We start from the raw sequence: 15,274 nt of genomic DNA, 5'->3' as shown, positions 1-15,274 counted from the left end.
TGAATATAACCGCTTACCTTGTCTGTACTTTTATTTCAGTTTTTGTATACACTGAAACTGAAATAAAGTACATCATCTTTCACAAAATAATAAAGATGCCTTCTATATTTACCACACCTGATATTCCATACTCATATCAAATATTCCCCTTATATTTGAGTGATGTACGCTAATGTTCAAAAGTTTAGGATTGGATTTAATGTTGTTGTTGTTTTAAATTAGTAATATTTGCTCACCAAGGCTGCTTACCTTTGATCAAAAATACAGTAAAACATTAATATTGTGTAACATTACAATATCTCTTTTCTCAGTTATATTTTATATTTAGTGTAATAAGTTTATCCCTGTGATTGCAAAGCTGAATTTTCAGCATCATTACTCCAGTCTTCAGTGTCACATGATCCTTCAGAAATCATTTATAATAGCATAATAGCTTTGTGTGTGGAACAAACTAAAATGAAAGAAGACTTAAGTTATTCCCTGAAAATATTTCACTTTATGAAACAAGAGCAGCTTGGACATTCTGTTATGAATAACTCATTTTATTTTTCACAAAAGAAAAAAGTCATACAGGTTTTGAGAGTAATGAGGATGTAGTAAATGATGACCATTTTCATTTTTGGGTGAACTATCCCGTTAAGAAATGGGTATGGAGAAGGTAACAGTACTACTGTTTTTCTAAGCACACACTGCACAATTTTAGTGCATCCACTTGAAATTCATAATGTTCTCATTATTGTTAGTGCTTTATATGTCTTTTATTGAACATGAGTACATCACAGTAACAAACTGATACCATTAGACTGGAGAACCTCCATTTGTCTCAATTTTTTTATTTATTTTTTAAATGTTTTTATTTTTATTTTACCTGCTCGTAAATCCTTCTCTTCTGGCACCACCATCATCATGTCTCATCAGGTCAGTCACAGCATCTTTAATGACTAATCTTTGGCAACCAATCCTAATCCTGTCTAGATTCTATTTTGTGATAATGACATTATATCTTACATATATTGTCTCATTTACTTTTTTCATGGCTATAAGGAGTCCAAGTTTTCCTCGCCTGTGTTGCGTTGGTCAGAGATTTGAAGAAGAGGTCAGGTCATGTCACATCTTGAATATGTGTCAGTTTTAGTCATGGTCAAGATTGGTTTGTCATGTTTGCAAAGCCTCGGAAACTCTTGCAGGACTTTGTGAGATGCATAAAGCTAAGGAGGATCTCACAATGTGGAAACAGGATCCTCATGAAGAGCCCCGCTTTGATTATAACACTGTGGTGGTTATATAATATTAAGTGCTTCTACCATGAGAATGGGAGGATGACTTGAAATATCATAAAATGAGAATCGGTAGAATAGATAATGTTCATTCTACAGTGGCTCAAAGAATGCCTGCAAAACTTAGCTGTGATGTACATCCTTCTACATTTTTATGCTGAAAAATGTATCATACAATATGCACATCTATAATAGTCCCTCTAATAAAAGACTGATTTTATTTTTGATGTAGATATAATTGGAATTATAGGTTTTGTCATACAGTTAGCAAAACATGTCGAACTTACCTCAAACATGTAGTCTAGATGAAGTCTTCAGCAAGTCCTTCAGCAAGGCACTGCTGAGTTTCTAAATAAATGCTAATCAATGCAATGTCAATCCATTCTACCAATTATCATTTTATGGAGAAGAGTATTCCTGATAGTACTCCTGATTTTTTTTCTATGGTGTGGAAAGAAACTAGTCCTGTGATAATGGATTTATCACCAGGTTGTTTGAATTAGCATATACATTACCATAACAGTGAATACTAAGATTTTGAGGCACATTTCCTTTGCGGTGTACTTATTTGTGACAATTTCACTTTGCAGATGTACCCAGTTGCTCCTTCAGGGTGTTTGTCAATGTCTGTGAACACATGTATGCTATTCATGTTGTTGAGTATGAATTGAGTCAGCGCATTTATGTCACAAAAAAAAAAAAAAATGAGTGAAAGAGGAAATGGACAGTCCCAATGTAGCAGTCTGCATTGCTTTCCTTTTCTGCACATTGAAGTCCTGACACCTGGACAGGCCCTGTCCTCCTGAGGGAACAAACAAATAAGTTTGCCAAGCTTAGTTTTGGACATCTGATGTTCTGCGCATAGTGCCAAAGCCAAAATGGAAAAGCACAAACTTTAAAGGACAAAGAGACCAGGAAGAACATGAAGGATAGATTGGAAGAACATAACAGACAATATTTTACCACAAGGCAGTGTCCCAAACCCATATCCTGACCACATTTATAGTATTACCAGTCACTCTTTTATGTTGGAGGAGGTAAAAACGCATACGATTAGCATTAGCCTCTCGATTCTCTTGTTTAAATATGCGACTTTAATTTCTCACAGAAGTTACTGGAAGTCAATGCTTTAGGATGAAGTGATTATATTATATTATGTAAATGCAATATAATGACTGTTATGGGGAAGGTGCATGCATAATATAATTCAAAACATTTCGTTGTTCATAAGCTAAGCATTAATAGGTCCACCAATGGCTAAATTGGTAACTTGGGACCAGGCTTCTCCGGTCCCAAACCGTTCAAAACTTTGCTTAAATAATTTCATAACCGTTTAGCGTTGTTTATCACATCCGCAGTGGCCTCTCTGGCCACTTGAACAGAATCTCATGAGTATCTCCTGATGAAAGAGTCTTTTATAGAGATCATGGGAGAGCGGTGGTGTCTTGCTCTGTGCACCACAGAGAACCCTTGAGACTAGTTAGTTACTGTTTTTCTTCATAATTTATTTACATTTGCAAATCATGTGGAAAGAGGCTAGCTGTCACACTGAAGTCAGTGATTAATGTCTCATTTTTATGAGCCTTAGTCCTGTGGTCTCATTTATAAGACCTCTGTGGACCACATAAACCTTGAATGGGTCTGGATATTAGACCTCAGTTTTGTGGGTCTCAAACCTGGAGGACTTGGTTTGGGCTATGGTGTATTGCAGTCTTGGATAAAACTGTTTGGAACTGTGTGTTCAGTTATCAGGATTACTTCACAGGCTTCTTAATTTATTATTTGACTGCTGGTCTCAGCAATAATTCCTTAGTCAACATTGACTTTAGTCTCAGCACTCTTGCAAATACTTCTAAATATTTAAATAATTTTACTATATCTTATATATAACTGTATTATACACTGCCCAGCATGTATGTATGTATGTATGGTATGTATGGTATGTATTGTATGTATTGTATGTATGTATGTATGCATGTATGCATGTATTGTATGTATGCATGTATTGTATGTATGCATGTATTGTATGTATGCATGTATTGTATGTATGTATGTATGTATGCATGTATTGGATGTATGCATGTATTGGATGTATGCATGTATTGGATGTATGTATTGGATGTATGTATGCATGTATGTATGTATGTATGTATGCATGTATTGTATGTATGTATGCATGTATTGCATGTATTGTATGTATGCATGTATTGTATGTATGCATGTATTGTATGTATGCATGTATTGTATGTATGCATGTATTGTATGTATGCATGTATTGTATGTATGCATGTATTGTATGTATGCATGTATGTATGCATGTATTGGATGTATTGGATGTATGCATGTATTGTATGTATGTATTGGATGTATGTATGTATGCATGTATGTATGTATGCATGTATTGTATGTATGTATGCATGTATTGTATGTATGCATGTATTGTATTTATGTATGTATGTATGTATGTATGTATGCATGTATTGTATGTATGCATGTATTGTATGTATGTATGCATGTATTGTATGTATGTATGCATGTATTGTATGTATGTATGCATGTATTGTATGTATGTATGCATGTATTGTATGTATGTATGCATGTATTGTATGTATGTATGTATGTATGTATGTATGTATTGTATGTATGTATTGTATGTATGTATGTATGTATGTATTGTATGTATGTATGTATGGTATGTATGTATTGTATTGTATTGTATTGAATTGTATGTATTGTATTGTATTGTATTGTATTGTATTGTATTGTATGTATGTATGTATTGTATGTATGTATGGTATGTATTGTATGGTATGTATTGTATGTATGTATGGTGTGTATTGTATGTATGTATGGTGTGTATTGTATGTATGTATGGTGTGTATTGTATGTATGTATGGTATGTATTGTATGTATGTATGTATGGTATGTATTGTATGTATGTATGGTATGTATTGTATGTATGTATGTATGGTATGTATTGTATGTATGTATGGTATGTATTGTATGTATGTATGGTATGTATTGTATTGTATGTATGTATTGTATTGTATGTGTGTGTGTGTGTGTGTGTGTGTGTGTGTATGGTATGGTATGGTATGGTATGGTATGGTATTGTATTGTATTGTATTGTATTGTATTGTATGATTTATTTATTTATTTATTTATTTTTTTTTGCTGTTTGGATTTTAATAGGCAAATGCTTAATATTCTATGATTGGATCATTGTTGCAGTGACTGTTTCGCAACATTTCTTCTAACCCCAATTGATGGAGTGTGTAGCCTTTCATCTCTTAAACAACCATGTAGGAAGACACATCATGGCCATATTCCAGGATGACAATGTCAAGATTCATCAGGCTCAAATTGTAAAAGAATGGTTGGGTGGGAGCTTGAAGAATCATTTTCACACATGAATTGGCACCTCTAAGTCCTGACCTTAAATTCGTTGAAAGTATTTGGGATGTGCTGTAGTAGACTTTACTGAGTGCTTGACTCTTGCATTGCCAATACAAGATCTTGACCAAAAATGTATGCACCCCTTGATGGAAATAACATCACAACATTTATTTCCATCAAGAGTCAAGCACTCTGTAAAATCTACTCCAGCACATCCCAAAGACTTTCAATGAATTTAAGGTCTGGACTCAGAGGTGATTTTTGTTAATGCAATGTAATTTTTGCAGTTTCAAATGTTATGTTATGAAGATGTGTGAGTGGAATTAGCAGGGCTGCTCACCATCTCAGAGCCGTGGTCCCTTCCTGGTCCTCTTTGCCTTGCAGCGGGTGAATGCAGTGCTATCTCTTATTTGCTTTCCTTTCTGGGTGCCAGGAGAAGCACAAACTGCGTCAGGGCGATTGCTGCTAGTGTCCATCCATCTGCACAAGAAAATCCAAGCATTTAAAGCAAATCTAAAGCATCATTTTAAGTCAATGTCAATTACTGTTTGAATAAGTTATTACAATCTGATTAAATATTAGAAAGACAAACTTTTTTTTTTCCTTTAGAATAACGTGTGCAAATGAGTTGTTCACGATTTTACCAAAAGTGTGTATTAAGAAAGCAAATAGGTTTGATTTTGATTTCATGTTGACTTTAAATGAAGCCATGAAGTAAAAATTAAAGGCATAGTTTCTTTTTATTACTGCATCAACCTTAATAATAGTAATGTTTAAAGTGATGATCTGGGTTTTTTTTGTCTTACTTTTTGAGATTTGCTAATTGGCAGGTGCAGCTCCAGGGGTTGTTAAACAGAGTGATGTTCTGGAGAGTGCTAAACTCAAGGCTATTCGGCAGCGATTTCAGCTTGTTGTTCTCAAGATGCAGAGACTTGAGCGCTGTCACTCCCTCAAAGGCAGCACTGGAGAACTTGATGGGTAGAAAGGACAGATAGACAATATATACAGATGATAACATGTTACAACTCACTGCTTTGCTTCTGCATGTAGAATATCCTAGCAATTAGCATTCAAAGTCACTCTTAATATCTGAAGGAGACTTGTGGATGCTAGACTGAGGGCTTTTTTCCACATGAAAGGCCTCTCTCATGCCAGAGCTTATGTAAACCTGTCCAGCCCTCCATCAAACTTCATAAGCGTATGCAAGGCTGCTAAAAACTTCACCAATGTGTTAGATGTACTGGTCTGCGTGGTGTCTGCTTTATAGGAAGATGACGGTTGAGGAACTGAGACTGTGTACTCACAGTGTCTGTGGGTGTGTTATGCAAGCGTAGAAAAGATGCACTTATTGAAAGGACGTTTTGGAAATTTCCACTCAGAAGGCAAGAGACGTGGAGAGTTTGGTAATTTGAGGCGATAGAGGATGGATCATTTCCATCATGGAAGGGTTGTTTTCACTTTTTCTGTCTGTCCACTCCTCCCATCGACCTGCTCTTTTGCCAGAAATGCCTGCAAAGGGCTCACTTGTCCATTCAGGTGAGGCAACAGCAGCCTAAAAATACCTCTCTTCATGGGCCATGGAACACCCTGTTACTATTTACCTGTCTGCTAACCCTTGCTGACCTGTTTACATGGCTCACCAAGTGAGAGGAAAAAACATGGCTCTCAAAATAAAATTCAGCAAATAGACCCTAAAATTATCCACATGTGAAGGAAGAGTGGTTATTTTTTCCCTTTTCTATCATACAAACAGCATTGACCAAGTGCATGGGGCTAATACTTGTTGATGTGCCTTTGCCCACGTCTCTGTGTGTTTATGTGTGTGTATATATATATATATATATATATATATATAAATAAAATATGGTATTTTTATACCAGTTTGCATTGGTATCAGTCCATGTGGAGATTCTGTGGAAATCAGATCAAAGACAAGGAAAAGATAAATGTATCTCTAAAACGCTTTCATTAGCCGTTTAGTGATCCACAGGGAAAAATCCTGCTGGAATAGCACATGTGCATCCTGACATAAAGCACATGTGACCTTATTTAAGGCCTGAAAGGAATTGACAGAATATCAGGAGTATTTTATTGAAAGAAAACAGGTGAAAGTCTGCAGTGCTGCAGTGCTGCAGTCAGTGCTGAAAGCACTGGTCTGTTTTAGCCAGATACCACTTTGTTCCAGTCTACAGTTTTGATTTATTCTATGGCGTTGCAGTACATTTGCGTGGCCAGCTCTGATGGGATGTAAAGTTTGTTTGCGAATGCGAAGCTTCCCGAAAACCCAACAAAAACATGCATTTATTTAGCCACAATTTTAGAGGCCTTCATTATGAGGAAAACATTTCGGTTCATAGTCGGCATCTTAATTTTAAAACATTTTCATTCTTTATTCTAGTTTTTAAGTGTTTAATCCACAAAATAACTGCTATGTCACAGACTTACCTTCTCCAGGCTCATGTCATTTAGATGTAGCTTCTCCACGTAGCGGCCGAAGCTCCGGAATGCGTGGTCAGGGATGAGGCTGAGAGGGTTTTTGGACAAGTTGAGTTCCTCCACGACACGCAGCTTGCTCATAGCCAGAAGAGGGTAGGTGGACAGCTGGTTACGGTCCAAGGTTAGAATGGCCAGGTTCTCCACTTCATCGAGAGAACCTGGCTGTATGGAGCTCAACTCGTTGCCACTCAAATAAAGCCATCTGAGATCATTAGCACCTGTGAAAGTACCAGGCTGCAGCTCTCGAAGCTTGTTGTTTTCGAGCTGCAGGATAAACAGGTTGATCATGGGAGAAAAGATGCCCTTCGGAAGGACTGTGATGTGGTTACCATCCAAATAGAGATAGGTCAGTTCGGTTAGGTCCTCAAAAGCACCTGTTTTGATGGTGCTGATCTCATTATTAGACAAGTAAAGGTAGATGAGCTTCTTTACCCCTTTGAAAGCTTGGCTGGAGATCTCGCGGATCTGACAGTGCTGCAGATGCAGAGAAATTAGCCCCTTCATCTCGCTGAAGCCCCCAGTTGGGAGACTTCCCAAGTTGTTCCTTTGCAGATTTAGGAGACGAGTGGCCTCGGATATGCGGGGGATCTTCTTCAGTCCGACGTTGTCACAGATAACATGTTGCAGGTCCCCATGGCAGTGGCACTGGCTTGGGCACTGAGTTGGTGCGGCAAATGCAAAAGGGACGTAAACCTGTAGACACACTAGAACCAGTAAAAAGCTGAAACTGTACATGATGATGGAGTGTTGATCAGTCCACTGCTTTATGCTATTTGGTGTTCTTTCTGCTTTACTCCGAGAGGCGTTTGCAGCAGGAACATATACAGACAGCTAAAGTGGTCCACACAACCTCAGAGTAAAGAGAGAGAGTGTGTGGAGAGAGAGGGCTAGAGGTGAGCCCGAGAGGGAGGGAGGGAGAGAGAGAGAGAGAGAGATTGTTGTGAATGAGTCAGAGAAAAAGAGGGGAGAGCTTAACACAGCACAACTGTTTATAATAGTTAATCACTTAACTTTGCAAACTTAACGGCGTCATAGGATGCTATTTTGAAAGTTCATTATTTTGTTTATTGGGTGTAATAGAATAGGTTAGCATGCTTTAATGTTGAGAAAACATAATTTTTCCACATACTGTACATTTATTGCAGTACCTCTATTCCCAGTCTGTCTGAAACGCTCTTGAGTTCCGGGTTCTACAAAGCCCCTCCTTCCGAAAGCCCAGAGTGCTCTAATTGGCCAGCTGACACAGTGTATTGTGCTTGGCCAAACACTTACTCGGCCAAATTGCATTACATGTAATATTCATAAAGTTTTATCCTTTATTGTCTACATATATTGCACATACATGTTCCCATATAAATGTGAATGTATTGTACACTCATATATGCACACATTCACAGAATGAGTTACAATCAGTGGTTACAACAGATTTCTAGTTCCCAGCATGCTTTGCTTCTGACTGTTAAAGAAGAGTAAATCTTCAAATTAAGTTATTTCACGTTTGCTCGATATTAATGGGGGAGATCGGTTTGTGTTTTAAATTGTATTGTTTTGGAATTTAAAAGGGTTGCTGATATGTGTGAGTTTTTGAGGTTACCATTGTGCTGAGGAGTAGAGCCTGTGGTTCGGTTGACAATTGGCAGAACACATCATTAAAACTGTTATTATAATTAAAAAGCAATGGCTTTGTGCTCTTCAGCACAGTGATAGTCTCTTTGCTAAATACTTAAGTACTGTACTATTGTTAAGTTATAACGTTAGCATCATAGCATAATTACCTAAGTCTTTTTTTTTTAAATATTAATTAGGCAATTATGCTATGAGGCTAACGATATCTGAAAATATTAAACATATATAATGTAATAATTATAAAATATAATAAATATATTACATTATGTATTTTGATGTGTGTGTGTGTTTATATACTGCATGAGTAAATGTTCAATTTATACCCATGCTGTATCATATCTGATCACATATACATCTATATGTTATGATGTGTATTACTGAATATGAAATTACATACATTATGATGATATATAAGTAAATATATTGTCTCATTTTTCAGTATATGAAACTGGCAATTTCAATATATTGTAATATATTTACATAATATATTATTCTGTATATTTTAGAATATACTATTAAATCATTTAATATATTGATCTTTCATTTATTAAGAAATATATATATTTTCTTTGCGTAAGGGCAGATGGCGTTGTACTCTCCCAGGTTCAGGAAGCTGTCCTCCGTAAAATGAGCTGTACACAAGTGAACTTTTGGGTTGTACCCCTCAGGAGCATTGTTATAAATAATTTTCGGAGGGCCAAACATTGAGATTTTGCTTTCGCAACAAAACTCCACGACATGGCGGCAACACTAATTCAATGATGCCTCGACTTCTTTGTGCCTTTTGGGGTTTTGGGGGGGATTATGCTAATATTTCACTTTGTGACAGAAGTTTGCTGAAGTAATATCTGAACTTCGATGGTGGTGTTTTAGGCAGGTCTGGATCAGTGGACTTTGCAGAACTTATACATACTGTATGATAATTGTTAACATTTAAACCATATAGATTTTGTGTAAATCTCAGGTGATCTCAGCATGTGAGAGAGGGGGTGGGGGAAGAGGGAAAGAGATGTATTCTGAGGTGAGACTTTTGTCTCAAATGGTGAGTTCAAATGGTAATTTCCAGCAAGATCCTGTCTTCTCAGGGTCTGGTCGCTCCTCAACCAGACTGTGCGGCATTTTCTAATTTCTCAATTCTTACACACTAAAGGAAAAGGAAAACATTCAAAACATCATATGACCTTTTTAAAACTAATATTTTTGTACATTTATTTATAAGTAGTGCCTATAATACAGTTCTGCTCGTAACTTTACATAGCACTTGCAGAATCTGCTAGGTGTTCATTAAAAAATACATGTAAAACTTTTTTTGCACTGCACTGATGAAGCTATTTGGTATAATTTCCATATATTCCACAAGAGGACAAAATAGCTGAATTTACAACATTTATTTTGATGTTCAATGGTTGAGGGGTGAGTAGAATAATATCTCATTGTACCCATTTTTTGAAAATGCTTATTGCGTTCATAGAGCGAACCTTTCGCTGATTGTTTACATGTTTAATGAAAGTTACTCTCATATTTCGCGCAATGGGCCGTAGGAAAAATGTGTATATATTTTTGTCCGTTTGGTTTTATTTAATAATTTTTACCTTAAAGAAACATGAAAGGTTTTAAATGCATGTTAGGTGTAAGAAAGTTCAGACGTCCGAAATTTTATTTTTGTTCCTAGTCTCTCATTTCATAGGGTAACTTGTGTGCAGCCAAATCTCGTGAGGTTAAGGTGAGACTGTGTGTCGTGCCAGACAGTTCCATTGTTTTTAGTCAGCAGAAGGGGAAAAAGGAGCCACTCCCATATGCCGGGTGTTTTATAACATATAATCACCACCAGATGTTTGGCTGGTATCACATCACAACAATGAAAATGGAGGTTTTTCTTTTGTCTGCATAGGAGCGTTTCATTTGGTGAGGCACATTCCTCTACATAAATGCCTCCTTTGATTTCAACTATGTACAGTATTCAGTATAAAAAGGACTGTACTGTGGAATCACCTAGTTTTTTTTTATACATGCAACAAAACATTTTATCCTTGTTCCTCTTTCTTTGGCTCAAAGACCTAAAAGAGACCTCAGATCTGTTTATGAGCGCCTCAGCTTTTCTCAGGTTAGGCGGAATCTAGTGTTTGCTTAACAAATGTAACATTTTATCGGCAAAGTGTATGTCTTGGTTCTTTCAAGTCCACATTCACACCCTGCATTGTCCAAATTCTGTCCAGCACGTATCTAGTATTTGGCTAGTAGTAACTTTGGCCTGTTATCGATATATAACAAAATAATTATATAAAGTGAGAAAAGGTGTAATATTGTTTGACACTGAAATCTGAACAAAAAAATATTGTAAATGGCCATTTGAGATTATGCATGCATTTTTTTCCCCTTTACTAATTGAGTTCAAAAGCTCATGACTCACTTAAAATCACTTAAAATGTTCCAAACAACATTATAAATGTCTGGCATGTCACACAGTCTCCCCTCAACAGCTGGCAGCTCATGTAATTCAGCTTGGTAAACACAAATTGACATCCTGTGCTGTGATGAGGTTATGTCTCTGAATGACACCATGGAGGAATTGTTTCCAGTGCACATTATCTAATGGCTATCTTATTTGGATGATTTGTTTTAGCCCAAAGCGATACTGTATAGTGAGAAAGCTTGAGTTCAAAACAACAGCTGGAGTGCCAGTTCTCAGGTGCGCACCACATACCTCACCTGCTTCCCAGGCCTGGTGGATTCAGCTGATTCAGCTGTCTGCTTGCCTTTAGGCTAGTTTCGGGATTTTTTTTAGCAAAAGGCAAGTGCAAAAAGAGTAATGTAAGCACACGGACTGAAATTTAAGTGAGTTTAATGGCATCGAAATCATGAGGTTGGTTCCACAAACCATAACATATACACTAGAGCCCAATATCTGGGGTTTAAAATGTAATTTACACATGGAAGTAAACAACGTTTTACGAAGAAAAAGAAGAAATATTTCAGACACTATTTCTAGGTCAAATTTGTGACACTGTAAGCAAAGGTGATAAATCTTTAAAATAAATAATTATAAAAGATGTAATTAGTATGCAATATGTAGTTGTAATATGTAGGGCTGTCCCCGACTATGGATTTTCATAGTCGAATCAGAATCGTCACGTCTTGCCTATAGTCGACTAATAGTCGAATCATGAGTATGGGGGCGCGGCTTTAACGTTTCAAAGCCGCGATGTACAGAAAATCACACAAAGATATAGAAGAAAATGTATAAAAACATTTTGGATCAATAAAACTAAGAAATAACATAAATAACTCCAGAAAGGCCACACTGCAGACAGGATTTGCATTTCACATGCAAATCAAATTAAATCTGCTAAATTACCTGTGCGAGCAGGTCAGCCTACAGCACAACATCGATGCACCGAAAAAATAAACAATTAATTTGCTAAATTAAATTAGAACAGAATGTACCTTTCTAATAAATAAAAATACAAAACAAAATAAATCAGAATCAAGTCACAAGATGAGGAGCAAATGTGTGCAAAATGCCTAAAGTGCAGGGGAACATATATTCAAAACACAAGCCACAAATAGTTAGATTAGATAACCCTGACAGATTAATTATTAAATTATTAATTATTAAAATATCGATAGTAGCCAGAATTGCTAAACTGGAGAGGCAGTCTTTTTAGCTAAAAATGTTCACAGCATCCAAAAATCAAATTAGAACCGGCTGAAAAGTTTTGATATCACTTGTACCCTACCTGATCGATTCAAGAGAACAAATCCAGTCTTTCACTCTGTCTGTCCGTTGGAGTCTTTTCAAATTGTGCGCGCGGATAAAATACATTCTAACGTGAAACCCAGTCTATGCGTGAAACGTGTAAACGTTGGCCAGCAGAAGTGCCATCATGGTTTTCCTGATGCTAAATCCAGCCTTGGAGAATATCCTTTCTGATGGTGTACATCCACACTTTAGATTTTCTTATCCCAGACATTGTTAAAGATTTAAATCCTTGCCGCGAAGACGCTCCTCTGTCGGTCACGGATTGAAAGTGAAACTTAAATCTGTCACGGGGTGTTTAGATTTATTCACGCACGTTAAAAAATATTTATTAAAAGCTTCTTTCTTTGCACATTTTTATATACAGCATTATCATAATAGGCTGAATATTAACGTATTGACATAAAAGCTAGTTCTATGTGAAATAAGACATTGAGCGCCCTCATATAGCCAAAGTGGCATGATCCTCGTTTCATAACACCTCTGCGAAGATTCGACCGTGAGATCGGTAGTCGAATCAGGCTCCTCCTATCGAAGCATCGAATCTTCGACTATTCGGGGTCACCCCTAGTAATATGCTATATGTACACTGTAAAAAGTGATCAGTTGACTTAACTTAAAAGTGAGGAAATCCTTTGCCTTAAAATTAAAGAAACTTCATGTAATGGAAAAAAATAAGTTATGTGAACTTTTATTTATTTACATATTTTATCTTTTCAAAACCTTAAAATGTTTTCTAAATGTTTAATAATAATAATTTATATAATCCAATATTATATGTAATAATAATAAAATAATCAATTATAACAAAAAAATGATAGATGTGTCATCCTTGTGTTTTGGAACAGATTGGGTACGGCACAACCGAAAACAGCCCTGTGACATTCTGCGGCTTTCCAATTGACGGCATGGAGCGCAAGACAGACACTGTTGGGTGTATATGCCCCCATACTGAGGTTCATTTCCACACACTACTAGATAAAGATGTTCCGCATGCATATTTATTGTCTGTTTTAGCACACACTGAATGGTGGTTTCTCCATTAGGCAAAAGTAGTGAACCCTACTACAGGAGAGATCCTGCCTCTGGGCGCTCAGGGTGAGCTGATGATCAGGGGATACTGCGTGATGCTGGAATACTGGGATGATGATGAAAAGACCAAGGAGTGCATTTCAAAAGATCGCTGGTACAAGACTGGGTAAGTGCGAGTAATTATTATTACTAGATGTGAACATTATTCAAAATTCATTACATGACTCAATGACTGTTCTGTCATTTATAAAGTGATATTGCCACTTTGGACAAGTACAGCTACTGCAAAATAGAAGGACGCATCAAGGACATGATCATCCGAGGAGGAGAGAACATCTACCCTGCTGAAATCGAACAGTTTCTGCATACACATCCTAAAGTTCAGGAAGCACAGGTCAACACTGTTAAAGAGGCCCTATTATGCCCTTTTACAAAGTCTTGGTTTTGTTTTTACATTTACATTTACATTTAGTCATTTAGCAGACGCTTTTATCCAAAGCGACTTACAAATTAGGACTAAATTAAGCGAGTCATCACGAAGAGGCAAAAACAACGCAAGAAGTGCTCAAAATACGAAGTTCAGGCATTATTCAGAGTAGCATAAGCCCGATAAGTGAGGTTTTAAAGGGAAAGGGAAGGTTTTTTTATTTATATATATATATATATGAGGTTTTTGGCGTCTACTAGAATAGGTTTTAATGCATGAATGTTAAAAAACAAAACAATTTTTTACACATTTTTATGTTGTTGCGGCACCTCTTTTTCCAGTCTGTCAGTAATGCTCTTAGTTCCAGTTGTTATAAAGGCTCTCCTTCTGAAAAGCACAATGTGCTCTGATTGGTCAGCTGAAGCAGTGTTGTGATTGGTCAACCTCTTTGAGTGCGTTTTGCAAATGTCACGCCCCTTACAATAACCGCGCGAGTGTCAACACACTACGTAACTCATCTAGATCTCAGCCCCTTTTTTTTTTTTTTTTTACAAATGCCTTGAGTGGGAATTATTTAAATGAGGAATATTGTAGCGTGTACGTTCCCGGAAGAAACCTCAAGACTACAATTGAGGCGATTCAGGGAGTTCAGAAAGAGTGCGCACTGATATAGAGAATAGTTCAATTTGTGCTTGGTAACTTTGCAGACCTTTTCATGCCCAAACAGCAACATTACAAACTAAAGAAAGCCTATTTAACCAGTGACACTGATGTTCCTTAGCACTTCTCATCAACTGTTCCTTTAACCTCCATTTTACAGTAAAGAAAGCAAGATGGTTTGGGCTAGAAAAGAATATTAACTCTCTGTTGTCCATACAGGTGGTTGGAGTGAAGGATGAGAGAATGGGAGAGGAAGTCTGTGCTTGTATTAGACTCAAGCCTGGTCAGGAATGCACTGCAGAAGAGCTCAAGGCCTTCTGCAAAGGAAAGGTCAGAACATCCAGCATGCTTTATGCGTTATCCAGCACATGTACACTACAACTATTTGCCATTCAAATATTACTGTTGTTTTTGCAGATTGCCCATTACAAGGTGCCACGCTATGTAACGTTTGTTCAGGGATATCCTTTGACTGTCACAGGCAAGGTAAGTGATATGAAATATGAAAAGTATGAAAGTCACTGCACACCCACCACAGTTATTAACAATAAACAATTCAGATGATTCATTTAGTCTAGAGAAAGTCATTCCAGTGAGCATTTA

At 36.8% G+C, this 15,274-nt stretch overlaps 2 protein-coding genes across 2 annotated transcripts in view; one reads left to right on the top strand and one right to left on the bottom strand.

Moving 5' to 3' along the window:
* The window catches only part of acsf2 (acyl-CoA synthetase family member 2), a 30,426-nt gene that overhangs the window by 13,061 nt on the left and 2,091 nt on the right, over window positions 1-15,274 (top strand). The window contains exons 11-15 of the mRNA XM_084434381.1: window positions 13,401-13,508; window positions 13,599-13,750; window positions 13,837-13,978; window positions 14,891-15,001; window positions 15,089-15,157. Coding sequence (XP_084290507.1) covers window positions 13,401-13,508; window positions 13,599-13,750; window positions 13,837-13,978; window positions 14,891-15,001; window positions 15,089-15,157 — 582 coding nt within the window. The remainder of the gene's footprint in view (window positions 1-13,400; window positions 13,509-13,598; window positions 13,751-13,836; window positions 13,979-14,890; window positions 15,002-15,088; window positions 15,158-15,274) is intronic.
* chad (chondroadherin) lies at window positions 479-8,050 on the bottom strand. Its single transcript, XM_084434382.1, has 4 exons — window positions 7,119-8,050; window positions 5,480-5,643; window positions 5,014-5,153; window positions 479-2,079 (listed from the first exon to the last, which is right to left on the bottom strand). Exons 1-3 carry the CDS (start codon window positions 7,902-7,904, stop codon window positions 5,018-5,020), a joined length of 1,086 nt encoding a protein of 361 aa, XP_084290508.1. The 5' UTR covers window positions 7,905-8,050; the 3' UTR covers window positions 479-2,079; window positions 5,014-5,017.

Source organism: Rutilus rutilus, assembly GCF_951802725.1.
Source record: "Rutilus rutilus genome assembly, chromosome: 16".
NCBI lineage: Eukaryota > Metazoa > Chordata > Actinopteri > Cypriniformes > Leuciscidae > Rutilus > Rutilus rutilus.
The sequence above is the reverse complement of the archived record's forward strand: the minus strand, read 5'-3'. Positions and strand labels throughout refer to the sequence as shown.

Coding starts and splice junctions, on each gene's coding strand:
- chad (XM_084434382.1), bottom strand. CDS start 7,904: ATGTACAGTTTCAGCTTTTTACTGGTTCTAGTGTGTCTACAGGTTTAC. Junction 5,644..7,118: donor ATGACATGAGCCTGGAGAAG/GTAAGTCTGTGA, acceptor CTACCCATCAAG/TTCTCCAGTGCTGCCTTTGA. Junction 5,154..5,479: donor CAATTAGCAAATCTCAAAAA/GTAAGACAAAAA, acceptor TTTCTTGTGCAG/ATGGATGGACACTAGCAGCA.